General features: G+C 39.0%; 1 protein-coding gene and 1 pseudogene across 4 annotated transcripts in view; one reads left to right on the forward strand and one right to left on the reverse strand.

The window, feature by feature from the left end:
* Positions 1-27,813, forward strand: part of LOC105560350 (box A-binding factor-like) — a 58,273-nt gene that overhangs the window by 25,720 nt on the left and 4,740 nt on the right. For all 4 annotated transcript variants that reach the window (XM_012009394.1, XM_012009396.1, XM_012009395.1 and 1 more), the window contains 4 exons: positions 6,236-6,680; positions 7,043-8,098; positions 18,938-19,065; positions 20,112-20,426. In XM_012009394.1, the coding sequence (XP_011864784.1) occupies positions 6,236-6,680; positions 7,043-8,098; positions 18,938-19,065; positions 20,112-20,426 (1,944 nt within the window). The remainder of the gene's footprint in view (positions 1-6,235; positions 6,681-7,042; positions 8,099-18,937; positions 19,066-20,111; positions 20,427-27,813) is intronic.
* LOC105560348 lies at positions 24,962-27,807 on the reverse strand (annotated as a pseudogene).

Genomic DNA, 27,813 nt, shown 5'->3' on the forward strand with positions numbered 1-27,813 from the left:
GTTTATAGCAAGATTATGCGTCTCGCGTTTTGACAATATATTTCGGATTATTAACGAATTTGTCCAAATCGTCGAAATCTGATTCTGTGCCAAAATATAATTAATATGCAGTTTAGCAATCTGCGTATTTGTTTTTTAGAAACATTTATGCGATTCCACAAGTTTATTCTCCTTTAAAGAATGTTTTCTGTTTTACTTCTCAAACGCTTTAATAATATTATATTAAAATCGAATTATTGAGCAATTGAAGAACTAATTAATTTCTTCATGGATAAATGTTGAAAAATAGAAAAAAGTTATTCGCCTTTTTGTTTAGCTATATGTTATTCAGTTTAATTCCATAGCAATAAATCGAAAAAGAAAATAAAGGGAGAAAGTTCAAAGGCCTTTGAGTTAGCGTGATTGAGAATAGAATACGGTTCACGTCTTCCTTTTTGTCGTACAATGAAGTCTTCGAAACTGCAGCGAAATTTCCATTGGCGTGATGTCTCTCTCGTCTTATTTCCCACGTCATCGACGATCGTCTTCTTTGTCCGTGCGCAGACACTGCGTGATAAAGCTACAGCTCATTGTTCGTCTGGTAGTTGCTAATTGGGTTAGCCCCCATTTTCTTTTCATTTGTATGTCATGTCGCGAAAAGTCGCGAAAATATTATGGAAACCAAATCGAATTGAACGTTAATTTGTATGAGATTGTTCTTTTATGCAGTAAGATAATTTAATTATCTAACGACAATTAGTCGAATACACATTTCTAAGCTCATGTAGGGGAAGCAGATAGGTACGTATGTGTATAATAAAAGTGGAAAATGGTCAAACTCGATAATTGCTAGAAAAGTTCTGAATAAATTATTTCATATTATGTAATTATATCGTATTAGGCATTGGATTGTCGTCAATTCCACATTTGATATATTAATATTAATTGATTAGATTAAGGTCTTGTATTCTTAAATTTGATTATACGTAACAATGATTTATAGGCTCATCGTAAAATCATAATTTATTCGAATGATAATTTTGCCGGCTCTATATTTGTTATGATAGAGAATATTATCGTGTTTTACATACGATAGGAATGTAAATATAATGATAATGATAATCGACGCGGTAATGCTAAAATGCCTTAGGTCGTTTTTTCCTTTTCTCTTGCACCGTCTGCACGTGCAAGTGTGAGAAACACGTATCGTGGTCGCGTGCCGTCTCGTATCACCTTATCAGCCTTATCACATTTTATCGGGTTGAGGTAGTAGTTTTGTACGGCTCCGCGTTAAGATACCGAGGTGTCGTTGTGATCACAAAACGTGAATGATTTATCACGATCTATTTGTGGTTTTGCATTGGCCAATCACTGTATTTATACGACATGTATAAACATCAATCTCTCTTCATTAAAGTTACGGAAATAACATATGCATCTTCTCTTTTATATAAAAATTTAGTAATTTTATTAAATTTATTGCGCTTTGTCTCACGCGTGTTCTCTAATTATAATTTTTCTTTGTAGTATTGCATGTTATAGTAGTTTTCCTTAAGAGCCAGAAATTATATGTATGGAAAAGAAAGTGTACTTATCGTTTTATACTTTTCGTATACATCTCTCAAATCATTCTGTGGTCAAATGTAGTCCAGTGGCCTTCCTATACAGAAAAAGAAGATAATGAAATGTGCGTTTTATCCTTTTCCAATTTTTTGCCGAAAATGTTCGAATATGTGTTTTACCTTTAAATCGTTCAGTCGTGCCTCCAGTAGATACTACGTGAGCAAAAATAGACAAGGATACGAGACAAGATTATCAAGGATACGAGAACGCGTAACATTAAGCAGATTAGCTCTATCTTGAGCCACGGGATGAATGAGTTACGTATGATTATACAGCGATTGCATTATCTTCTATTTCTACTGCCAGCAGTTATCATAAGCGTGCGTACGGCGAGTGGAGTACACACCGCGATTGCGGGCTTTCTATCGCCTTTTAAGAGTCGCATAGTAGCCTAATCTGCAAGAGCAGTCGCAATCGTCGGTGCAGCTTCAGCGGCAGACACTGCGACGACACATTACTCCGATGGTGAATATAGCGGCGTAAGCAGTTTCAAATGCCACGATTCGTCTTTGATTCATTGCGAATAGAGTCATCAAAAGAGAAACAAGAAAATTCTTTTTTAAATAAAGCTAACGTAATAATCTCATCAACAAAAGTGATATTATACAGACTGCTTGGCGCAACTTTAATATATTTTGGAGTTTTAATTTCTTGAAAAATTATTACTCTTTTATCTAATTAATACGTTGAATCGTTTAATATGTTGATCGCTCTGCGATGATACATAGGTTTCGCTTTATCAGTTTTTATACGTGTCAGTTTGAAATAAACGAGCAGGCGACTCAATCACCGTGAATCATTTTTTTTTTGCTTGCGCATATGAATGTCAATCGCAGATTATAAATTACAGCTTTACGAACGGTATGCCGAGAATATGTCACCCTCGTGGGCGCGATGTACGCGAGAACACCTGGCCTTCTTCTTATCGGAAATAGGCAGAACGTGTACCTATACCTAGCGCAACGCCGTACCTGATCCAACGACTCCCTCACCTCACTTTATCTCGCTTCACCGCGCCTCGCCTCATCTGCCTACAATGCGCTCTCTGTTATTCCAGTGTCTTGTATAAATTTCTTTATTTCTATTTCTCTCGAGTCTTCGCCTCGTTCCTCCTGTCCTCCCTTTCTCCCTTGATTTTAAAATAAATCGAATATCTACGTTACGTATTTCTATTATCATAATTTTTTTAAATCTTATCTAAATAAGCTGCTTGTTTAAATTTATGGTATTATAAATTATTACGGTGAAATATTTCGTCAAATAGAAAGAGAAATGGAGGAGGAGATTAAAAAGAAAAAAAGGGAGCACGAGAGATAGAGATAAAGAGGCTATTCAATCTCTGAAAATCTCGTCATAAACCGCATCGATGTATATACGCACCACGTTCGTATTGCGGATAACAGAGACTGTTTTTGTGGGGGTCTGTAAGATAAGAGCAACCTCTGGCCTCGATGTACAAAACCTCTTCCGCTCGTCCAGTGACTCTGAAACTCGCTCTTGCGGCTACCGTTCAGGAAAGTGGTACCATCAATTCTCGCGTATATCTCGAGGGATAATAAACGCTTAGCTCTCGTGCTATAATCATTTTAAGGGCTTCATATTACGCGCACCTTGCGTATCACTGCAATAGACAATTCAAAGAAATACAGATTTGCTAACGACAAACGTACAAGTATGATATAAGTATATGATAGAGCACTAGTTAAATAAAGACAGACGGATCTTATGAAATGTTAATCTAGGGGATGATTCGTGGAATGTCGCTTTTTTATAATATCTCAAAAAATTAAAAACTTATAGAAAAACATATATACAAGAAGAGAAAGATGAAATATATTGATTATAAAACTTTATAGGTAGGAAATATTCGTTTGACATAAAGAAATGATATTTGATTATCATTTCAAGTTCCAAGCTGATTTCGTGAAATTGATAAATCTATTATATCATTTCAATATTTTGTAATATCTTAATAAAATTTGTATTATTTCTTCAATTTCTTAAATATTTAGTAAAAAGTATCTTTGATCGGTCAGATATAAGACTGTCGCTCACAGATGGAAGACGAGGTCTTTGCGGAAATTTACGCGTCACCCAGACACGAGTGGACATGGCACTCAAAGTGTTAATATAATATCAACTACCATAAAATTAAATTGATCATGCGTATTTCTTTGCCGTCCATGTCGACTATTTGTTTTACTATTGCCGCAATGAAGAAGGTCCTCCTCGTTGCAAACGCACATGTCCGTTGCGTATATTTTCTTCATTGAATGATTAATCGGGGTCGCAACTCTGCATCTCCTCGTTGTAGATAATACGTAGGGGGCGGCTAATTCCTTTCCGTTGATTTTTAAAGCCTTTAAATTAAACTTACAAAGTTAAACTTACGTTAACGTAGTTATTTTACGTTTCATTATTATTTTTCGAATTTTGCATTTTTTTCATAGAATTTACTAAAGCGTAAAAATATATTTAATTATTATGAATTAATGTGTGTGTGTATGTGTGTGTGAAAAAGATTGGCGAATAAAATAATATTTGGGATTATTTCTCAAAGGGATAATTTAGTTATTCTAATATCGTTCGATATCATCGATGAAGAAAGAATCTGTTTTTAAAAACCATATTTAAAAAGTTTAATGTTTAAATTGAAATGTGAGAAAATCTATTAAATACATTTCTTACAATCGCACGTTATTTTTTTCATGTCCAGAGAGTAATCTTTGACAGGCGGTATTATCGGTAACGCGCCAGACTACCCCGCGCGTATAAACGTACATTTTATTTACATTATTTCAGAGGTTGGTCAAAGCGAAACTGTACTTGGACCTTTTGTGCAAAATATGTTTTTTAATAGAATTCGTCGAGCGGCAGCAGCAGATAATCCAATGAGCCTGACCTTTCCAATTCGATTAGGTAATGTCAATAAGGTCGGTCCAATGTTAAACGGTCGATATACCGTCATCAGGGGTGATACTACTTACGGTAGCCTGAATGAAGTCGCTATTGAATCCGTGCATTCCTCAAGCAAAAGATCTTTTATCATATAGATTTGTATAAAGATAGTAGAGTAGTACAAAAGTATACATCAATACGGAAATTAATTAATGTACATATGGACAAAAATTGTTCTTTTGCATAATATGAAAACTGTGTCGAAAAGAACGAGTAAAGATGATAGTGGAGAACGAATATTTACGATTACTTTCGATACCGCAATTTAACATTTATTTTTAATTATAATTATGTTTGGGAGGGATTTAAATAAAGTCGTGGGATCTTTCCATATTGCGCCAAATACTTACTGATTCATACGACAATTTAATTTGAGCAGTTTTCAATGGGAAATGTTTCTCTCTTTCTCTCTCGACTTCTCAACATAAAACTAATTATTAGTCATAGTGTATGATGATGTCTGAACTTTGTCGGATGAGCTAAGTCACGAGCTAGGATCAGATCAGTTTTAGTTCGGGGCGCACGTGACATTCTTGAGGTTTTCCCTCGTGTGCCGCACGTTCGTGCGACAGATTACTCAGCGGCCGCATGGACAATCGAGTTATGCATCAAATCGTCACGATCGACCCATATTACATCGTTCGAGGTCAGACAATGGTCTATTAAGAGAGCGAGAGCGTACGTGCGGTATGCCGCGTGCACTTCGCATCAATTATTTGAAATATACGAAGAATTGCCGAGAATCGACATGTTATAACATTTCAATAAATAAATAAAATTGAAGACTAGGATCGCTACGTATGTGCTCGTTGGTCCTAACGTGATACGCGTGAACCCCTCGATGATTAAAAATAATATTTTTATCGTCCCAAGAGAACAGCTCGTAAAATCATTCTTTTCTCGTTTCTTTACTCTTATTAGCCTCGTTTCTCTCTCTTTCTCTCTCTCCTCCTCTATCACTTTCTCACTTCTTTGTACATGCACGCAGTGTCCATCGATACGTGAGTGCGTGAGTGCGTGAATGCGTGTGCCACCACTAACGACGCGTAGATAAGAGCACGTAGTTATTTTTGTAACATACCGGCTAGCAACAGTTACTCGGTGTCATCACGCACTGTGTCCTACGCGTCTGTCGAATCTCGATCGATTTCAACATATTCTTGCGGTTTTTATTGCGCGGTTATTATGCGACCGCGGTTACTCGGTTGGAAAGTAGAACGGGCACGCAACTGAAATTCATTCATTTCAGTTAGGCTAAAGACTTTCGGTTTTACATACAACACAAATTCATAATTCATATTTTACCAATTCACACACACAAAAGAGGTGTAAGCAATCTCCTCGTGATGCACCTTGAGTATTCAAAATCGACAGTATTGAACAATGAAGTACGGAACATTATACGTAAAAGTGCTTAATTTCCGAAAAATAGATTCGAAACACCGAAAATGAATAAATGGGGAAAAGCACACGTGTGACAGCCATGCGCAATTGCGCATGTACTAGTACGATAGGCACGCTACTACTACGGTATTCATTGTTGAGAGTTTCGATGATGTTTACCTCTACTTGTTCTCTTTAAAAGTACAGGTGCATGGCTAGGATTTTTCATACTTCAATACATTGGTAATTTATCGAATGAGACATGAAATAGGTAATTGATTTGATCGTACAGTCTTGATCGGATATGTCGGGGCGACGGAATCAGCGTCGCAGTCCACCAGGGAAGCGATCGTCAAGCAGGAGGAAGAGGGGAAAGCAGTGGCGACGACGACGATAAAGAGCGAGGACGTCATCGGGCACGAAGTCGGCCAGCAGGAGCAGGAGCAGCAGCAGGAGCAGCAGCAGCAGCAGCAACAGCAGCAGCAACAGCAGCAACACTTGGCATTTGTGGCGACCGGGGAGACTGAAGAGGAGGATAGCGGTGTGGGCGTGCTGGAGGCGGGACAGGCGGAAATGGAAAATGGCGCCATGGTTGAGCCAACCGGTGCCGAAGCAGTCGCTATTGCGGTCGCCGCCGTCGCCGCTGCTGCCGATGATCGTACCGACGAAGTTGATCCCAGCACCACTTATACCCTTCACGAGCTCGACTATCATCCCACACATATAATCCACGAGAGGTGAGTCGGAACAAATATCCCGATCAAATATCAAAACGAATATTCTGTATAAAACACTATGATAGAACGATGTAATTTAATCGCGGCATGTTACCCCTTTTATAATTGCGGAACAAAACTATCTCGCTACAGTTTGCGTGGAGTTTCACTTTTTTCTTCTTCTTTTTGTGTTTCTCAATTATTCTGGAAAATCTTATTCTGGAGTGATTATTATACACGTACGATTTCAACAATATTGAAAATATTGTTGACAATAATACAATAAATATTACCGCTCAAATATATCGACGGATAAAAACTTACTGATCGAAAGCACATGTTAGTTGATAAAAGTGTTTTCTATTTTCATTTAACCCTTAAAGTTTTGGGGGCGGTGATATGAGGGAGGAGCAGCAGCAGCAACAGGTTTCACACCCGCCCCACCAGTCGCACCACCAACAGCAGCAGCATGACGCACACCATCATCGTCAACAGCAGCAGCAGCGGCAGCAGCAGCAGCAGCAGCAACCTCCGCCGCCGCCACCACCGCCGCCGCCGCCGAGGCAACTCCATCACCAACAGGCGCAACAGTATGTTCAACTTGGGGCGAGAGAGGTCCCGGTTCCCGAGGGAGGGGATAACCGGCACCCGACGGAGGCCTCCATCGCGCCGGAAGGGCGCCGCTCTGGCAGTCACATGCCTCACTCCACGATGCATCGTTACGGAACCGAGACGCTCTCACCAACGACGACGGACCACCATCACCATCAACAACAGCAACATCACCATCACTTATCCGAGATACATCAACATACCACTCTAGCTCCCGCTCATCGTCATTTGGAGGATCCGCAGCAACATCACCAGGAAAACGACGAGGATGTGGATCGAGGGGTGAGCAGCATCGCCGTGGCCATGAGGGGTGCACGGAACGATTATTTAGGCGTACTCTTTTCGAATCTCAATGCGTCGAGCACTACGTCCAGCAATGGTGGCAGCAATCATCATCACCATCATACGTCGCACCACCTGGAGGACGTATTGTCCGAGGAGTCTTATTTGCAACATCAGATCCGCGCTGGCGGAGCCCCTCCGACTAGCGGCGGTTCTCCATCGGTGAGGACCGTCGGCGGTTCCCCGACCTCTAGTCATAGTCCGCACGACGATCAGGATCTCTCGTCGCCACATCGACAGGCCCAGGAGAGTTATAGTCCCACTGAACAGGGCAGATTGCAGTCTTTTACGCATCTTACGGCTATGCAACCACCACCGTCGGTGCAGACCAATCACGGATTGCAGGAAGCCGAGCGCGTGTCCGATCAGCTGTACATTGACTCGCTCTACACGCATCATGCCGCCAGTACCCCCCATCATCATCATCAGGACCAACACGACCAAGGCCCCTCCGCGCCGCATTCGCCCAGCGGCCCACTCTCCAGGTTAGTGGCGATCGTTATCGTTATCGTTACGTGATGCAACGGATCCGCGAATGTGCCAGGTGTGAACGGAAATTAAACCTTTGAAAACTTTTGCTCCATTTTTCTCACTGGCAAAATGATATTTTTTCGTTTCTTCGTCTTTGAAAAAAACGCCGTCTCTCAAGGATGAAATTATTTTAGCGCCGAAAAAATAGAATAACCGGTGAATAAACTACGTGTCGACCGCGAAATATTTTCGACGTCTTTTAAAGCGGTGTATGGATGTGCTATTGGCGCTTTTATTATCAGACCATTTGTGAAAAATTAATAGCGATGTAACATTATAAATTGCATTATTACGCGTAGCATCGTTCGTTGACATCGTTACAACGCGTTTTTATCCGAGCCCTGCGGTTATCTCGTATAGAAAATCGTTTTACTCCAGTTCCTCATTTACCGGGAATTTATTCAGTTGCCGTCTCGGAAATATGGAGACAGTACGAAATATGCACGTCACTTTTAATGTCACTTGAAATCGCGATTTCTTCTAACTAGAGAATAGGTCGTTTGATAGGACGATTAAGGAATTCAACTAGCTAGTTTACAACGAAGTGTGTTACAACGATATACAATTTTTATCTTGAAAAATAATTTTTATCGAAAGTGCGGTACGATCAAACGCGCTATCCTACGAGACGTATATATATGTATATACTTGGATTATTGCATCCATGTAAACGTACAGTCCTTTCCTGCGCGCAAAAATATTTACTCGCGAGCTTTAAAAGCTATTCCGCTTCACGCAGGTCTGTATGCGTAGGCGATACTTAATATACAGCCCGAAACAAAGCGCAACCGTCGGAAGACTGCCCGGGCCCTATGCTAACAACCGTATGAAAGCGAAGATTGTCCCCACCCTCACTGCCATGTTTGTTGATTTATCTCGGGCACGAGCCTTTGAATTTAGGTACTCGAGATCCTAAGGTGGTCACGATCTTTTTCTGTCACGATCCTCTCGATATTATAATATTTGTTTCTTCAATCTTTGATCGCCGATTAGTAGTTTCACAACTTTAACAGAGTGTTTCAATTCTTTCCTCTATATATCTCCTGTTGCGTTCGTTGAGATGGAGATCTTTTTTAAGATGTTACTTATAATACAATTCCAATGCTACAATCGCATTGCGCGTTAGCTGCTTTTTCAATTTTACCGTGATTCATATTTAAAAATGTTTTGTTCTCTCAAAGGAATACAAATTTTTTAATGACGATCATTAATACACAAGGGTTAAACTGTGAGAGACTGGTCTTATAGTTGTTGAATAACAAGAAATACCGAGATTAATGATCGAATTGAACAACGAATAAGAGATAATTTTACTCGGATTTCGCGCAACTTTCGCTCTTCGCGCTTTTTTCTTCATGTCCGATGCTGGCGATAAGGGTTCATTCACCGATCGAAATGATCCACAGATCGCATTGTTTGCTACCCTCCGATTCTGGGAAGGGAATGAGACAGATTGCTCGCATCGCGAGACTCGCGTCAAAGGCGTCATGCGTCATATCCATGGTTCTATGTTGATTCATTTGATCGGCGCGCACAATAACTGTTGGATTTATCTTTATTACGTGACAATAAATGGGTAAAGGAAGAATCGCACCTCTGGCAAATGTATACGGATTTACTTTGGTTCGATAAAAATTCACAGAAAGAAAAAAAAATTACCTTTGAAAAGGATATTAATAATTAACGGTAATAAATATGATTAATAAACTTTTCTCAACACGTCAGCTACAATTTTACCCGTGATTTTATCCATCGATATAGCCGGTCTTATCTGATGCGTCGGATCTGCATCCGATAAGATTTTATTGACCATTGAATGCGATTGACTGATAGATTCCCATTGACTGTTACCTCGCAATTCCACGAAAAGAGAGCAATCGGATGATCGCGTTCACTTTCATCGTGGCAGATGTAATCGAGAAGAAATGTAGAGAAAGAGAGGGGGAGGAAAGGAGAAAAGGAGAGGGAGGAGGAAAAAGAAAGATGAAGTATTCGTATTTCTCAACTCACGCTCTGTGCACGTGCAGAGACCATGACCTCTCAAATTTGATAGCAAAAGTTCGAGTGCAGATTGCAATCCGTTTTTCGTTATTTCTTTTTGCTGTTTGCTACTTTTTTGGCCGATTTGAGAGATTGCGCCAATGCAAAGAAATTGTTCGTCCTCTTATGCAATGGTTACGTAAATTTATTTCTATCTTGAATTCTGCAAAGAAAAATTATTTTTTATTAACAGGTTATAAAAAAAGAGCTGATTTTACTCATCACTATCAGATAACAGTAATCTTCGTTGTCATAATTGTCTATCATTTTCTTATGTGCCTTATATGCCAGTACTAGCAGCAATCTTATAATTTGAAACGAAACAGGATTACACTATAACACGAATTAATTGATATTATATTGAAATAAATCAATATTACATGATAAATCACATAATAAAATGACGGTTGATGATGAGAAAAAAAATTAAAAATTTCCTTTTCTTTTTGGAAGCTAGTTAGAAGAATATTTTATGCCTGCAGTTTGAGTAATGAAAAATCTGCGAATATAACATTGTAGGTTTACTCTGAATTTATCCTGCAGACTGTGCAAAAGAATCAGTTTTCAAAATCTATGTAAACAGCTATAACGAATTAAGTTACAAATACGAAGAAGAAAACTCGAGAGTTAATAAATCGCGATTGTTAACAGTGACGCAAAGTTTGTGAATCATTTGAGAAAGTTTACAATTCGTAACACATACACACATCCACACTGCCTTCTACGAAATATTATACGTAGAACGAAACCCTTTGCACCAGGACAAACTCGTATCATCTAACTTTTCAATTTTCTTGTTATGAATTCTCGGTGTATTGTTTAGTTGTTATGTTCTACTAACACCATTTGTACATTTCTTCTAAATTTTTGTGATATTAAACCTTTTTATTTTTTTTTCAAACACTTGACACTTATAATGAAACTAGAAATTTCAATGAGTGTTAAATATATATATATATATATATATATATATATATATAGTGCTAAAACTCCAAGGTATCAGGAGGCGCGTGCGATACACGTGCAATACGCAGCTGTCTCTACACCTACAGACGATTTCAACATTTGTTTTACTTCACGAGTAGCAGTCTTTCGATATGCCGGCGGAAGTGGCACGTGGTAGATTTTACTTTACACAGAGCATTCCGACAAGCATCGATTTGTCATTCAACATAATTACTCTCATCTGATCAACGTTTATTCCCAGATTAAGATTCTAAATATCCGACTGTGAATTGTCGGAATATAATTAAATTATTCCAATATGCAAATCAACATTATACGAAGATAATTCGGAGTTTAATATTTCAAAAGTCAAATCTATTTGAATTTACAAATTTGTAAATTTTGAGAGAGAGAGAGAGAGAGAGAGAGAGAGAGAGAGAGAGAGAGAGAGAGAGAGAGAGAGAGAGACTATTGGACAAAAAAAAGACGTTGCATCACTTCGTCTATGTCGTGGTGTCGTCAAGACAGGACGAAAGCAAGCCACGAGGCGTAATCGGCGAAGAACGTCAAACAGTGGGGCGTCTTGAGTGGCCGATAACAATGGTGGGGATCACTCGTGACAGACTCTGTCAGAAAAGGCAAAGTTGGGGTACACTGCGAAATGTGATCGCCGCGTCGGTGATATCTCGGTAGGAGGGGAAAACACGTAGAAAATAACAAGTGGGGATAATTGTCCGTCACTACAGGAGGGTCTCTTCGAGTGGGGAAGGGATTGCAGAAGGGGAAATCCTGACCACCTTCGAGGTCCTCCACAACTCCATTCGGCTCGACGTTTCATGCACTCTGTTAGATTATATTCCGCTCAGTTCTTGTCTGCCCGGTGACAGATACGGGACGCTCTCTGGCTCTTTTCTTTTTTTCCGGCACCGCATTTTTTACTTTGCCCTCTCTGCTCTGTACGACAAAACGAAGACAAACCTCAGCGAAGGAAGAGGAGAGAAGTTATCGAAACGCATCAGCCTGTTACGCCTGCTAAGATGCAGTGAGTCTTTTTCTAATGAAAGATTTATCTTATGAACCGGGTACTTCGTTATTTATCGATACGTCTAATGCTCGATATTATATCTTCTCTAATGGTGCTTCGTATATGCTGCTTTATTTTGACTCTGTGACATGTAATTAACTAAATTTTGATAAAAATCATATGCATGTCACGCAAGTCTTAGATATTTGAAGATTATATAGAAATTATATGAAGAACTGATAATAATAATGTACTACGAATTATATTATCTTATATAATCAATTATAACAATTATTTATATATATATATATATATATCTGTATTTACGCAATCCTAACGGATCTATACGGAAATCAATACAAAGTTTTGGAATTCTTTCACTGAATAGATAGTGACGAAACTAAATTTCAAATTAACTCTGACGGGATTAAATGGGAATTATTGTTCTATTAGATCGGGTAATTATGTATAATTATTTATTTATTACCATGTCATCAACAACATATATTTGTCGTATTTGTTTAATATTTGATATTCTTAATATTATGATTTATAAGATAATATTATATGTAGACATATTTGGAACGAAGATATTAATTCAAAAAGAAATGTGAGATCATCTATCAAATTATTATTTTAGCCATTTCAATTATTTTCAATTACGTAGTTATTCTCTTTTTTTCTTTCTCTCTTATCGTATTGCAACGTGTTATGTATTTTGTCTAATCGCAAATGAATTAATACGCACGTAATCAGTTTACCGTTTAACCTATATATTATTCTTTTTAGGTGTCAATCAATTAAATATTGTATACTTTCTTAAAAAAACGAGGTTTAATCTCGCTTTAAAAAAAAGTAAGTAGCGTTAATTAATGCAACGTGACAGCAAAATAATTGCAATATAAACAAAATATTTTAAAATGTATAAAACTCTTTTATCTTAACATATATATTTACTACATATCTTCCACATTAATCTTACACGCGTATACGCGCTTCTTTTAAAAATGTAGTTCTCTACGTGTGTGTGTCGCATTTGTAAACATTAAATTCATACACTAACGCGATTTAGTCTAACACTCTGTCAACCCTGACCGTATAAAAAGATCAGCGGTGATATCTTAAACAATCTCAATGCGGTTAAGTAAATAAGAAATGGTACCCTTCTTATCTTTCGTCATACGAGATATCCACCGTGTTACAGGACTCTTGAAACGGCATAGACTTTTCGTCATGTTACAATATTTCTTATAATTATAATTTTCTGCAATCCTACTTGCTATCCCGCTTCTGCAACGACAAGAGCTAGAGAAAAGAATAGGTTAACCTTGAATTCGGATATTGAGTCGCTAGTAATTTTTTTCAGTTAAGTTTTAGGAATACACGTAAACTACACAATTTTCTCTAATTCAAATGGACGAAATTTAATTTCAAGTCTTACATTGAAATACTTATTAAAAGAGGTGGAAAAAATGGGACAAAGTTTTCATTTAATATCGCTCAGCTATTTTAACATTCAATTCCACTATATACGTCGATAAAAAAAAAATTCTAGAACTTGATATCAATTTCTGTATCGATGTTCATCGCAATGCCTATGCAAATACAAATGTATTTTTCACCTTTGAGTAACGCATATATAAATATGTACTTGATCAGTAGACTTATCGTTCTCATCTTTACGTTTACCCCGCCTTTTTCCGCGAGCCATCGTGAGAAGCGTCTTATCAGCTCGGTGGATTCAGATAGTCCTACGGCAGCAGGGCTATAACCCCGTCGACATTAAACTCGCTATATTGGATTTCGCGAAATTCGCACTCTTCGTCAACCGTGAGGGACCCCCTCGTCTTTCTCCAGTGGCACATAGTACGCGTATTATATCTGTAGTTTATCTTCTGTTTGTTAAATAAACTTGTCACACGCTATAATTCCGATGAGCTAATCTGGTATTCCCCCGAAAAATGATTAAAAGGTTATAATTAATCTTACTGCAAACTTTTACGATTCGATATAAGTAACATGTTACATTATCGACTTATAGAGCATAGTCGTTTATTGATGAGAGTTTCTCATCCAGTTTCATCGGCCTTATGGATTATCTAAACAATCGTTACAGTCGTTATACTTGCGTCTTGTGGGAGGAAGAAGTTTGAGATCAAGATTACCAGAGGCGGCGTCGGCGGCGGCGGCGGTACTAATTAAAAGTGCGGCAGAGGTTCTTAGAAGAAACCCGAGAGATCTGCTATTGAACTCTCCGTGCAACCGTTACGCATGCATAGAATATACGCGCGCACATACATTCGCCTGCTGACTATAAAATCGCCCTCGATTCCTGTTAGTATGACGTTACGTCACATTAGACCCTTATTCGAGTTTGTCAAGAGCAAACTACAGGTTACAAGAAATATTCTCTCCCCATGGGATGATCAAATTTATTTATTTTAGAGGTTATTATATTTTTCCATTTACTTCCTCCTTTCTTTGTCTAAGATTTCGATTTTATATTATGTAAACGGCGTTTCCCCAAATATTATGCGCATTATCAATAATGTGACCACAAGTTTTTTTTCTATCTCAAAAACATGTTTTCTAGAAAGTCTAGAATTGTAATTTTATTTACTTAGGACTTTGCTGTTTGTTAATCTTTACTTTAATGTTTGTCAATCGTGGAAAAATTCACGCATTGTGTATTTTTTTTCACCACGCCTGCAACCTTTCTCAGTTTGTCGAAGGAAGGTTCCTTCCGCCTCACCACCATCGGTCGTTTACATTGCGAAACGCATTAGCGAGACGGATCGTGCGCATCGTTGCACCGGGTGTGCAATTGCATGCAGCGCGTGCCCATTTTAATACCGTTTCCTCTCGTATTAGTGGTTTACAAAGTACCCGATTGCACCTGGTACACAACCATCCAGGATACGCGCAACCAGTTCCACGGAGAACGGTCTCGCTCCTGATGCACTCGTATTGCATTGGACGTTCCATCGCACTTAGCCGATGCACTTAAGACTCATCCTCATGTCCGTTGAGCTCGTGTCAGACGTACGACACATCCTAAGACAATCGAAACCGTTAGACGACTCTCATTCACCGGTATTTACATTGCCAATGTAAAATGCGCGCGGGTCCACGCGGGTTCATCGTAACTCTTGAGCCCATATCAGACCACGGATTGAGATTAGATTGAAATTTGACCAATTAGAGTAAAAGTTACTAAACCTGAGATTAATAAACTTTACTTGTGATCGGTCAAATTTCAATCTAATCCCAATCTCAATCTGTAATCTGATACGGACTTTACCTACGATCAAAATGCACATAGGGATAAATTGTGTCTTCCGGCACGAGATTCTTTGACATAATCGATTTCGAACTTGACAATTTTATTAGTTTTTCACGGTGGTTTTTATCGCGGAATATTCTAAAAGATATTCACCGTGTGCTGCTTGAAGAGAATCTAGACTGTAAAATTTGTTACCCTCCTTCTTTTGCAATTTATTCCATCGAAAATTAACTTCCATCTTCTTGTACATCGTTGAAAATATTTTTGTCGCGATCGTCGTCGATCAGTCCTGCCGTTTCGTGTCATAACCTACCTTAACCGTTATGTAAATATAAATCGCCTAAGCAGATTTCTCGAAAGGTCAGACCATCGGGTGTCGAGTTGACTGCAAATTTCATATTCGTCACAACTCTACTGGCGATTAAGAGCAATATGCTGGGCATGCACTTTTGCACTTTTGCGAGTCGCAGTTTTCATCTAACCATGGCATTCACGTGTTAATAACACATATGCCGTGCACGTGTGATATAAAATAAGGAATTTCAGAAAAACTTGAGCTAATTAATTTTAAAAAATTATTAATTGAAAACTAATTAATAAGTTCCGCCTCGCACGCAAGCATCGCTTGTGCCTTCTAGATATATTTATTGCCAATATTTAGGTGGCAAAATTTGCAAGTTTTGTTTCGCTTAAAATTTACTATTCAACTTTACTTTCAAGTGTAAGTCATTGATATATTACACATGATTCAAACTATAAATCTATATTACTAAATCTTCTCAATCTTTTCGTTCACTTTATATCTCTAACGTAACATTTAGCGGGCGATAGAGCTCTTTTTGTGTTTAATTTCCGACGAAATTGTACGCGCTTATCAATGTTTCTATCTTTCTTTGTCGATCGGCGATGAGTTTGGACACCACGCGAGAAGCACCTCGGCAATCTTCGCCATCGCGAGAGCAATCGCAAAGGTGTCTCTGGACACGTACCGGTATGCAGAAACGTGCCCAGGCCACCGCGCGAGTGCTCAAGGACGCATCCGTATTGACATCATCGCGAGCGTACAGCGGTGCTTTCGTTTGTTTTACGCCGACCGCTTCTTTACCTTGTTTGGGACACGTTAATGCGCTCGAAGATAAAGTGCACGTGCGCGATGCGCGCGTGGCATGCGGAGCGTTCTGACGACGGCAGGATGACTTTTCGCGCATAATTACACGTAATAAAAGCCTACACCATAGGTAGAAGAGAGTCTGCTAAGACTTGCCACACAATCCAAATTAATTAATTTACATTAGAATCAATAACGATCGTCCAAATGCGTATGCAATTGCGCTGTACAATAAAAAAAAAATTAAATTCATAAACACAAATCTGAAGGAATAAAGGACTAAGAGCCGTGGCAGGGTGTTGATGTCTAATTATTTCATATTTTGCATCTATTGCGAAAAATATTACCTCAGCCAGGGTTTAAACCTGGCGAGAGGGAGGTTCAGGTTCATACCTTGGCTGAGGTAATATTTTTCGCAATAAATTTAAAATATGAAATATTTAGACATTAACATCCTATCACGGCTCCTAGTCCTTCGTGTTTATCATCGTGCGAGCCATACGAATTTTGTAAATTAATAGAATTAATTTTGTCACACATTTTCTGGGAATATAAGTGAGCAAAAATTTGTCAACGTTTAAATGTAATTGTGACAGTCCTGGTTATGATAAATGATAAAAAAATGTCATTTGTCATACGTTCCACTTGAACGCGTCATCATTTTAACTCCCGTGTAATCGGATTTTCCGAAACCTGTGGGACACAAATCCAGGGGATTCATCGACATTCCTCGCCGAGGATAATGTCGCTTCGAAAAATGCGTTTAAGTGGAGACACATAATTCGCTCGTGCCATAAGTCTGACGGCTCGTTATTCCGTTCAAGTTTAGTAGAATCCTGCTGCGTTCAAGTGGCTGCTGAGTCGAAGCCAGGTATAAACAACTCGTAATGGCAATGGTAATGGAGTAGCCATGTCGTACCTTTCATAAGATGAGGGTCATCCGTAGCAGGGGACGCGAAGACAAACCGAAAGGGTAGCCTTCTCGGGCACGCGCCCACACCCGCACCCGCATTATGTGTCCAGCCGCGGGGTTTCCGCTCTCCCGCGACGGTTAGTTTCCGGTGTTACCGACACGGAATAGCGATTCCCTCCAATGCTAATAATACCATGATACCGCTGTCAGTTATAGGCATGTGTTGGCAAATCAGTTGCAGAAATAGGGAAATGTTCAATTTATATGTTTTTCATTACCGTACAACAATTAAATTACTTTTCATACGCACCCTTTTTTAATTAGAACTCGTTTCCTTTTTTTTTCAATGTTAAGTCGAAGTTAAATTTCGGAAAATTTCAAGAGACGGATAAGTTCGCGATTGACATAGGTGTGCGCAACCTAGCGCTATGCACATGCAAGTAATCCCCAGCGAGAAATGACTCGTCGATCGATGTCAAAACGAGGTCGAATCATTTCTCACTGGGTTTGTAATAAAAATAAGAGTAATTCTCCAGGGCATTCGGATCGAACGATCGATCCGAACGATCGATTCGCGAGGTACACGCCGCCTCGCGATCCACATATCCCATGGGTAGGGGCGTATTTATTCGCGAAACGTGATCCGCGCGCAAAACACGAGTGGAAATTGACACTATTTATTTTATCTTTCCGTCGCTGTCGACGCCTATAGACACCATAATTAAGTTAAATCATTCTACGCTTATAAACGTCGCTTGCCAAGCGGATCCTTGTTGGTGCACTTATCTCGTCAATGCTTAGCAACCAAACATTGTTCATATCTTGCTCGATATCTTTATATTTAACGTTTGTACTGCAGAATTTAATAAAAACCAGGAATCGATCAAAATATTTTCTTTGTTAAAATAGTAAAGCAAATCAATTCAATATTTTAACTCGTATGCATTTTCTCTATAGAACGTACAAAAGAAAGTCGTATGACCATTCGTAGCGTCCATCGTCGCTGAGCGTCCACCACCCGCAGTGCGCGCTTTGCACTGCAATTTCCCGCAGCGACAGGGTCAATAATTAAGTGTATATTCAGCTTCTCTCGTAAATTTCGAAAACAACTCGATTATCTTGAAACATCATTACCAGAACCTAACATAAACGTCGTTGCGCGAGGAAGCGGCAAACGGAAAGACGCAGTTTTGTCACCACATTCCAAATTATCACCAATTAATATTTCGCTATTGATACCGTACTAATATCGTACACAGGCTGTGCATGATGTAGGATATGAAAATTGATAAGATGAGCCTTTTCAGGCGAAATGGTGCTGTAGATGCGCCACGCGAGTGCGTGTGCTTTTCGCTTCTAAACAAATCGAACCGTTTCTTTTGCTCCATTGATATTGCTAGACAAAACGACACATTTCAGATTAACCAAATAATACGGGACACCATCTTCTGCGTTCTATATATAAGCTTTACTGTTACAGTTCGTCATTGTATCGACCGATGACGAGCGTCAGCGCAATGGGTACCGCGGCTGGAACCGGAGGAACTTATGCTCTCTCTTACAATTCTACGGACCTGGCATCGTCATCTCAACTTTGGAATGCACAAGGTAAATACCAGCTATGAGGACAATTGACAATGCTTAGGTCAGGATAAAGAAATACGAAGTAAAGAATCACGAAGCAAAGAGCGAGATAGATTCATTAAATGTAACGAAATTTTTATTCTATACGTACGCGTTGTTAATTTAATATCTTTCTCCCTACTTAAGCAATATTTGATTGAAAATTATTCGATAAAAATTAGATACAAAATATGATCAATGATCAGTGATCGATGATCCACTAAATTGTCAAAATTTTATTAGCTAGAAATGTAAATTCTTAATTATAATTGACCATATTTTTCAACTAGTTTCAAATCGATTTTAATAAAACTAGAACAATACATTATGCGCGAGTCATTTAGCATTATTCTTATTTTTACCTTTTAGGATAGACATTTCCATTCTCTTGATAAGTGGAGTTAATAGTTAAATCATTTTTTTATATTACCTTTTATTTTCGTCCATTCTCACTAAATTATACAGATGTCGTGTGAATGCATTCTGATTATTTTTTCAAACTGTCGCTCATTTTTTAATTAAAGTTTACACTCAATTAGATGTTCAACTTTAATTTCTCTTTGTTTGACTTTTTGTTCATTCTCTAACCTTCCTTAAGTATATTTTTCCACGAAATGTCAAAATTTAGCAAGATGCGGATGAATCTAAAAGAAACGTGAAGCACATCCCAGGTAGCCAACTGACGTCGCGTGTCGTCATTTAGACGACAAAATGATGACAAGTGAGCTGGCTACCTGGGATCACGCTCCAAGAAAATCAATTAGCATCGCCTCGAAGAGGGGTCTCAACTACTCGATATTAACGACATCCCCGTCGATTATATTTTAAAAAAGGGATTGTGATTTATAGTTTCACAAGCGACAGATATAAATAAGACTGTCCAAACTTAAAACGTGCAATGAGCTCTCCATATTTCACGGTTTTAGAAAATAATTTCCAGAATTTGAGGAACCAGACACCTGTTTAAAAGGACAGTCTATATAAGTTTTGGGGATTTTTCATAATATAATACAGTTTCGTTGTCCTGACAGTTACAGGTTTGAGTGCGCTCTCGAATTCCGAGGATTATGGCAGCAAGCCTGCGGGCACGGTGTCCCATCAATCTTTACCGGCATTTTCACAACCTTTTGGTACTCGAACGAGTTTTCGCGGTTACAGTCCGCCATATTCATCCTCTCAGCAGAATACCACCGGTACGGCCGCTGTCTCCCCCATAGACGGCTCTTGGACGTATGTATCACCAACCGATGCATTAGCGTCACAATACGGCACACCGTCTAGACGGCAAACTGTTAATCCGGCGACAGCACCGACGCAAATTAGTGCCGCGGCGAGTTTGACTGCAAGTGAGTAAAAGATTGTTCATTATTAATTAAACGGCGCTTAATAATAGTGTTATTTTATAGTTGAATTGGAACAACTTTTTTAATGCTCTTCTTGTGAACAGAAGTATATACGTAAAAATTGCCGAGATTCTTTCTTAATAAAAATGCATGTTTATGAAAAAACTTATGTCAAAAGTGAACAGTTGATATTTTGTAAGTAAAATTAAAAGATGTGATTATGGTCGATCAAGATTCAGCATTAAAAGAATTATTGAGAATTGATCAACAGCAGGCGAATCGCATACTTGTGTCGTAACTAATAAGTTGATAATCTCATTCTTTTCGTTTTAATGCTATAACTGAAGGAAATCATGAGAGACCCTTATTAAATATCCGTCTAGCGATAATAATTAATTCACTTGTACTCCTGAAATTCGTCATATCGACATTTGCATATGATCGCAATGTATCCTCACGATTTAGATTATCAAATCGCAGGATTCGTGTCTCCAGCAATAAAAGTGCAAGAATTGGCCGGGTATCGTTGAGATAGCGCGAACGCACTAAAAAGCGCACGTAACGAGAAACATTATTCGTAACTTACTAATTGTCACGACCTCTGTTGAATGTATTTTGTAATTTTTTCACGTGCAGCTCCAGTGCTTTATAATAATATATTTTGAATCTTTATCTTCTACTTAATAGCATACTAGTTTGATTGTTTCGTAAAGCCATCCTCAGAAAAACTTGTTGGTTTGATGGCTTCACAAAAAATGTTTACTAATATTTATGGACCACCGTGTTTGCAAAATTTATTAGGTCTCCTCCTATATAAAAGAAAGGCGTGTGAAGTCATTTGTCGAAAGTCTCGAAGTTTGTTGTCGCTTTTCCGAGATGCTGATTGGCTGTCTCGCTTGTGTGATACATGTTTCAGTCGTGTTATTTGCGGCTGTCAAACCCATAGAACTTAAGTTCTATCGTGAAACCATGCCAATTTTTAGCGAGAGCAAATGGCGTGCGCGAAGCGCGCGCTTGTGTTGTCTAGTAGGATAAATTCTGCGACTATGGCTAAAGGGATTGATACTGTGGGCACTGTAACTTTATTAGCTGTACATAGTTTTTTCTTCCCTTATTTTTCCAACTCTGATATTCTGTGGCTAATTTTCAAACCTACGCGGCAGTTAGAAATACGAAACGGCAAAGTGCAGGGTAACATGGCCATGGGAAGTTGGAAGTAACCGATCTGTAAACAACCCTCATTCGAGGAGGTCCTTGAGGAGCCAGAGACTCCTCTGGTCGTATGCGTCGGCGCGCCATATCGTGCGTTCCTGAAGTGGGCGGTGTTTCTTTGATGTGACGATTCTTCGTCGCGCGCATCTGCGATCGTACAAGAATAAATAAGCGCCGGCGCTAAACGACACGAGGTGGTGTTCCCGCGTTGCATCGACGTGCATCGATGTGGATATCGTCAAACGTGATCGGTGGGCGTGTAGACATACGTGTTCCTTCGGGCTCGTCTCGAATTCCGCGCTTGACGCACATGCGTCATTCAAATCCACTCTTTCCGAGTTATGCGATCGACTAAAAAGAGGCATTTAATTTTTATATAATTATATAAACGGTCTCATCGGTGGGATGTGTGTGAGTGAGGAATCGTCTTCCCCCTAGTTGTATTAACGATTTATTAGATATTTATGTCGAGATCCTTGCCGAATTCCACTCTGTCGGATTTTTTTAACAATACGTATGATTCAGGGCAGCGAGGTAGTGTTTCTTCGCGAATGATGATTTGGCGGTAATTCAAGCTGTCGCGATGCTCATGTTACAATTATCATAAATAACGAAGAAAAGGCCTCGATGTTCCGCCAGTCGTAGAAAATGCGGTACGTAGGCCGGATCGACTTAGCCACGGATAATCACATAGTTGTGACTAATTCTTTCACGGTACTAAATTAGGGTTGATCCAGCGGACCACTCCAGTATCGTGTTTCAGCATCCTCTTACTTGACACAGCATCCCTGGGGGACAAAATTTCTCGTCCGACTCTTTTAGCCTGCACATAACTATTTGTGAGTGTCGTTAAATGAATGTTGGATGATCGATAGGATACGCGGTGGGTATCTTACGAATTCCCATCGTTATCGGGAGAGGCTGAAAATTTATCGTTCGTATAGGTCACTGGCTGTTGACCACTGACATGTCGACTTTGTAAACGAGAATCCGCGATATGAATTCGCGGTTTTGTTGTGTTTTGTTGGCCTGTCGGGAGCAGATTAACTAATAAATACCAATGAACTCTTTTCCAATCCACAATCGGTCATACGCATGTTATAATACTCTTTACGACCTCACTAATTTCAGTTTTATATTGCATAGGATCTTATGTACACTTTCATTACAGGGGAGAAATAATTATTTTACATTTATTAATATTCAATGATAGAGGAAAGTCCCTCTATTATGAGATAGAATTCTAATGTAAGATAGTAGGTTTTCAACGTCCAAGTTCAATCACAAACTTTTTTCGCAACGATTACACGATCTAACGATCAATTTTCCACTAAACAGATTTCACTCCAAGGGCAATAAATTCACGATGAAACCAACAGCGGAAACTCCGCTATCTCATCATAGGGGACTTTCCTCTGTCTCAAAAAAATATTATCTTTAGAGAGAAACAAACTTGTTTTAACTATAAAACAAAAGAATAAATAAGCTATTATAATAATCGTGATATGGCGCGCCAGTTTGAATCAAATATCTTGTTTCTATTGTAATTATAGTATCATCAATTTCTAAGTATATTTTCTTTATTTTGCAATAATTTTACAATTTATGTATACTAATTTGTCATTTTAGTTTCATAAACATAGGAAAAGTTTCATTTCTTTTATTCCCAAAATTTAGCTATTATTTTACGGACATTTTTGGGGAGAATGTTATTATTTTGTCGAAATCGATGATTTAGTACCACGATGCATTTTCGTCGTAATTTCCGAATTCTTTATTCTCGTCTACGATTTTGGGCTTGACGGTAGCCATGAAAGAGTCGTCGTGTCCTAATGTACCTCTATATGTCTGCGACACCTGTTTCCACGACGTCACGCGCCGACGGCTATCGAAGGAGGCATTGATACGGCCATGACCTAGGTTGCACGAACGCGTAGGCCTAATCTAGTTGTGTCTACGTGCGATACACAGAGGTAATGATAGGGTTGTATCTAGCAGACGCGCGTTGGTTCACGATAACTCCGCCATATTTTCAGGTGCTAACGCATCCAGGTATCTAATCGAATGCCAACCGGTATTAATATCAATGACCACAATCAAACTCATGCCATTCCCGACTTGGAAATATAAGTGACACGTTTCCATGTCGTACGAATTCTCTGGGAGGTAATTAAATCGCGTTGCAATCTGTTAGCGAAGGTTGTAGCTTTTCATTCAACCGATGTATTGCAAAATTATGCTCTCAAGTGTAAATTGAATCGTAATAGAAGCGAGGTCAGAAAGTCTATTGGATAGACAACTATTTTTGAGAACGCGATTACAAGATACCCAGTAAATACAGGCGTTATTCTTGTAATCTGATGTAAAATCACAATTCTCAAGTCGATCGGAAATTTATTGCAGTGTAATATCACGTTCGCGAGGCATGCCGTGTCGAAGATAAGTTTCGATTAAGACATGCAATTTCTTTCTTTAAATACCTCCTCGGTGTCGTCTTCAATTAATTTTGGTTCTTGTGCAAGCTCAAGTTCACGACCGAGTCGATATCGCACGCACGCAACTTGTTACTTGCGGCGCGCTTCATCTCCTGCGCGTCGCAACTTGCTGCTCTCCTTCTTCTGTCTATTTTCGGCAATAATTAAACCTCGCTCGATTGATAACGCTCGACGATTACATTGAACGTTATAAGCCAACGCGTCTCGATCATTTATTTTAGATACTAATAATGACGCCAAGATAAATGTGCCTTCTCAAGGTTCACGGAGGTCGACCGGACTTCTTTATCCGTCTGACATGAAAGTTCGTCGTGCTAAGAAAGCAATGAGTCAAAGTTGAAAATGTCTCTGTCGAATCTTAAATCATCTCCGTTAAAATATTTTTTTACTACATGTGTCTTTATCAATTCATTGTGTGTTTTTTCATTGATTTGGGATTTTTTCTCTTACTGAAGTTCTCGAAGAAACACTTTGGGAACTTTAAAAGGTTTTCGTACGTTGTAAAAAATAATTTCAATTTTTTACATACATTAGACGAGTTAGTCGAGTTTTCCTGCTGCCGTTTTTTTTCTTCATACTCCAATCAAGTGCTTCCGTTTTGACTTTTAGGTCCTAATCCTACTATTTTTTTTCACCGTTTTACAACATAATCATCGGATACTGACACGTGTAACAAAAATGAAAATAATGAAGACGATTATCGAGAGAAAGAAATAGAAAAGGAAAGACACATCTTTGAGGGATGGAACGGGGAGGGAAAGTTTAGAGGGTTTAAGTGGTCCTTCAGGAACTAAAGCCTGCGGTTACACATGCCGCACCACCCGGATTTCGTTCTAGCAGACGGCAACGAGAGAGACGCTCCTTTTAACCTACCGCGACCTCGAGTGTTTCATCCGCGAGTCCATGCTGGCTATGATTTAAGTTTAACCGTGCCAGACATCTATCCCCTCCTACCTATAGGAGAACTATTTCTCTCGGTGTACTTTCGTACACGTATATACGTCGATGCAAGAGCACCGCAAGAGCCGTGCATCATCCAGAAGGACCGTGCACGTGGCCGTCCCTAAATTAATCCAGTTGATCCGAAAACTTTTTTTTTCTCTTAGACCAGTATACGCGCACAACTCGCTTTTCTCGTTTCTATTTGCATTTGTCGCCGTTTCAGCCTATTTAAAATTAATATGGCGATCTCTCGCGCTACTTCCCGCGAGTTCCTATTATACTTGTATGAAATTGTATGAACGTTGGTCACGAAACTTTGTGAGAAATGAAAATTGGTGGCAGAAAATTTTTGTATCTCTCAATCTTTAGTTCTTTAAATGTTTAATAATGCGATTGAGAATGAGAAGAATGGGAAGATCCAAGTCATAAATGGCAATTAATTGCAATGTCTGCACATCTGGCCGCGAACGAGTCGTGCAAGTACACACACCGCTGATAATTGATTGAGCTTTCTGTATGAAATAATAAGTATCACAAAGCCGAGGGCAGATTAGAACGGCCAAAGGAAACAAAAGCACAGGTGAACAAGAATGTTAATGCGACGATAACGTAGTTATTATCGCGCCGAGGTATAATCGTCTAACTGTGAAATTAAGTTCGCTGGAATACTACAAGAAATAATGCGCCACAATCTGATTTATTATTTAATCTGCGATATCCAAATGTGCGCTATGTGCTACTTTGATTACTTTTTTCCTATACCGCTTAGTACTTCCGTTACTTCTTTCCGTTTTTTTTATTGCCGCAACGATTTGCAGTCTTCTTTCTCGCGATGCAAGCGAGGATAGAATGTCACGAAGGTCGGAATGCAACGGGCGCCGTTTGGGTGCGAAAGTGCAACGTGAACCCTACATACTTCTAACGTAGTGAGGAGACTCCGTACAGTATATCCAGCTACGTCAGCTACTTCTTGCTTACATAATATCCGATTGCTTCCCAGTCTGATTTCGCTCCTATCTCAAGAAGATTCTCGTGTCCTCTGACCTATTCGTCCTCGTCGGTTCGGTAACTCAATGCCTGCATTTTAATTCCCTGGCTCTTCCCCTTGCGTCCTTTCATATCTAGTTACGGGCATTTTTCCACTTTGAAAACTGCTTGCCACGTTAGGAACGCCCTAAAACGATTCAAACAAGCGACAGGGTGTCTTGATCTCAAGTTTGATTTCGTCCGAAAGATACGACGCTACGAGATGAAGAAAAAGGGCGATCAAATTTTCTACTTATGACTAAACATATATAACATATTCTCACCAACACTGTTTATATTTATATAATATAATTATAGTGTATGTATAACACTATTATATTTCAAATGTTATCGTTTAAAAAGTAACGTCGTCATATTAAACTATTTCATCCTTTATACTCGTAATTTCTCGCCAACGATGCTAATTCGACGATTAATATTCCACTATTTGTGGGTCAAGGTGGCGTCATGAAGGCGCGAGAACGCAATTCAACTCGCGCATGTACATATGTGATATGCTCTAAGAGAGTTCGTAGGACTTGGACGGCATCAGCAGCTTCTTGCTTACCCACATACAATATCCGATTGCTTCCCAGTCGCATTTCTGCCGGATGTGCTGCTCGCGTACGCCGACCTCTCTTCGTTCTCTCCTCTTCTCCGTTTTGCTTTTCTACTTTTTTTTCACCGAGTAACTCGAGACGAATTCTCTTATTTTTTTCTTCGTCGTCAAGTGACACGTACGCTCAGCCCTTCGTAGGAAGAATAAGCGCGACTTTACGTGGATTCGCATTTTATTAAGCACCGGTAATGGTCCACGTCATTTTTGGAATTATCGAAGAAAATTGTATCTCTCAATCTTTGATTACACGGCGATAACTTTCGCTTTAAATAATTCTAATTTGCCTATACGTGTAAGCAACGCACTTTTTAACGTTGCGCGTACGCACGTGGCTACTGGGTTGGCTGGCGTTATTATCAGCAAACGCCGGAAACTCTGATAATGCCATGTCCGTTTCCATCCTTCCCTCGTCGCTTTTACACTTCCGGCATCCTTCCTTCTCTTTTTCGTCAGTGCTCTTCGTTCCATTGTATTTCCCGCGATTTTCGTTTTCTTTACTCTTAGTACAACGGGTTCCGATATAACCCATAAAATTATGAGTAGTTAACTTTTCAAGATTTCTAGTACTCACATATTAGGGCTTGCACAATCAAAATATTATTTATTTTAGAGCATAAATGTCACAAGGAATTACTTTTCTTGTAGCATTTTATTGTCGCAACTAACTCTTTTTATCCCAGATGACTCTAAAAGATCATTAAGACCTTAATGGCTTAGTTTTAAGTGCCAATTTATCAGAATAGTCATTTATTCATCAAAAACTCAAACTTATCCATTAAAATTCCTTATGGAATTTCTGTTGAAAATTTACAGAAATTAATTTAAAAAGAGATTTAGTCCTATTTACTATTTCTTTACATTTTATTAATAATTCCAATACGTTCTGGAATAGTTTACGTTCTACGCTGCGCTCGGTCTGAGAAACTATGCATATTCATAGTCACGTAATAGAAGTGGGGGAAGTGCTGCGAACTAACGAAATTGTTTCTGAGTGGTCACGTAAAAAGAGGCCACTGTAGATATGGTTGCTCCCGTCAGAGACACGTGTGTAGTACTTTTTACCTTTTCACAAATACACCGTTTTGTGCATCAGTTT

Source organism: Vollenhovia emeryi, unplaced genomic scaffold (assembly GCF_000949405.1).
Source record: "Vollenhovia emeryi isolate VEMERY1.0 unplaced genomic scaffold, V.emery_V1.0 DF939232.1, whole genome shotgun sequence".
Classification (NCBI taxonomy): Eukaryota; Metazoa; Arthropoda; class Insecta; order Hymenoptera; family Formicidae; genus Vollenhovia; species Vollenhovia emeryi.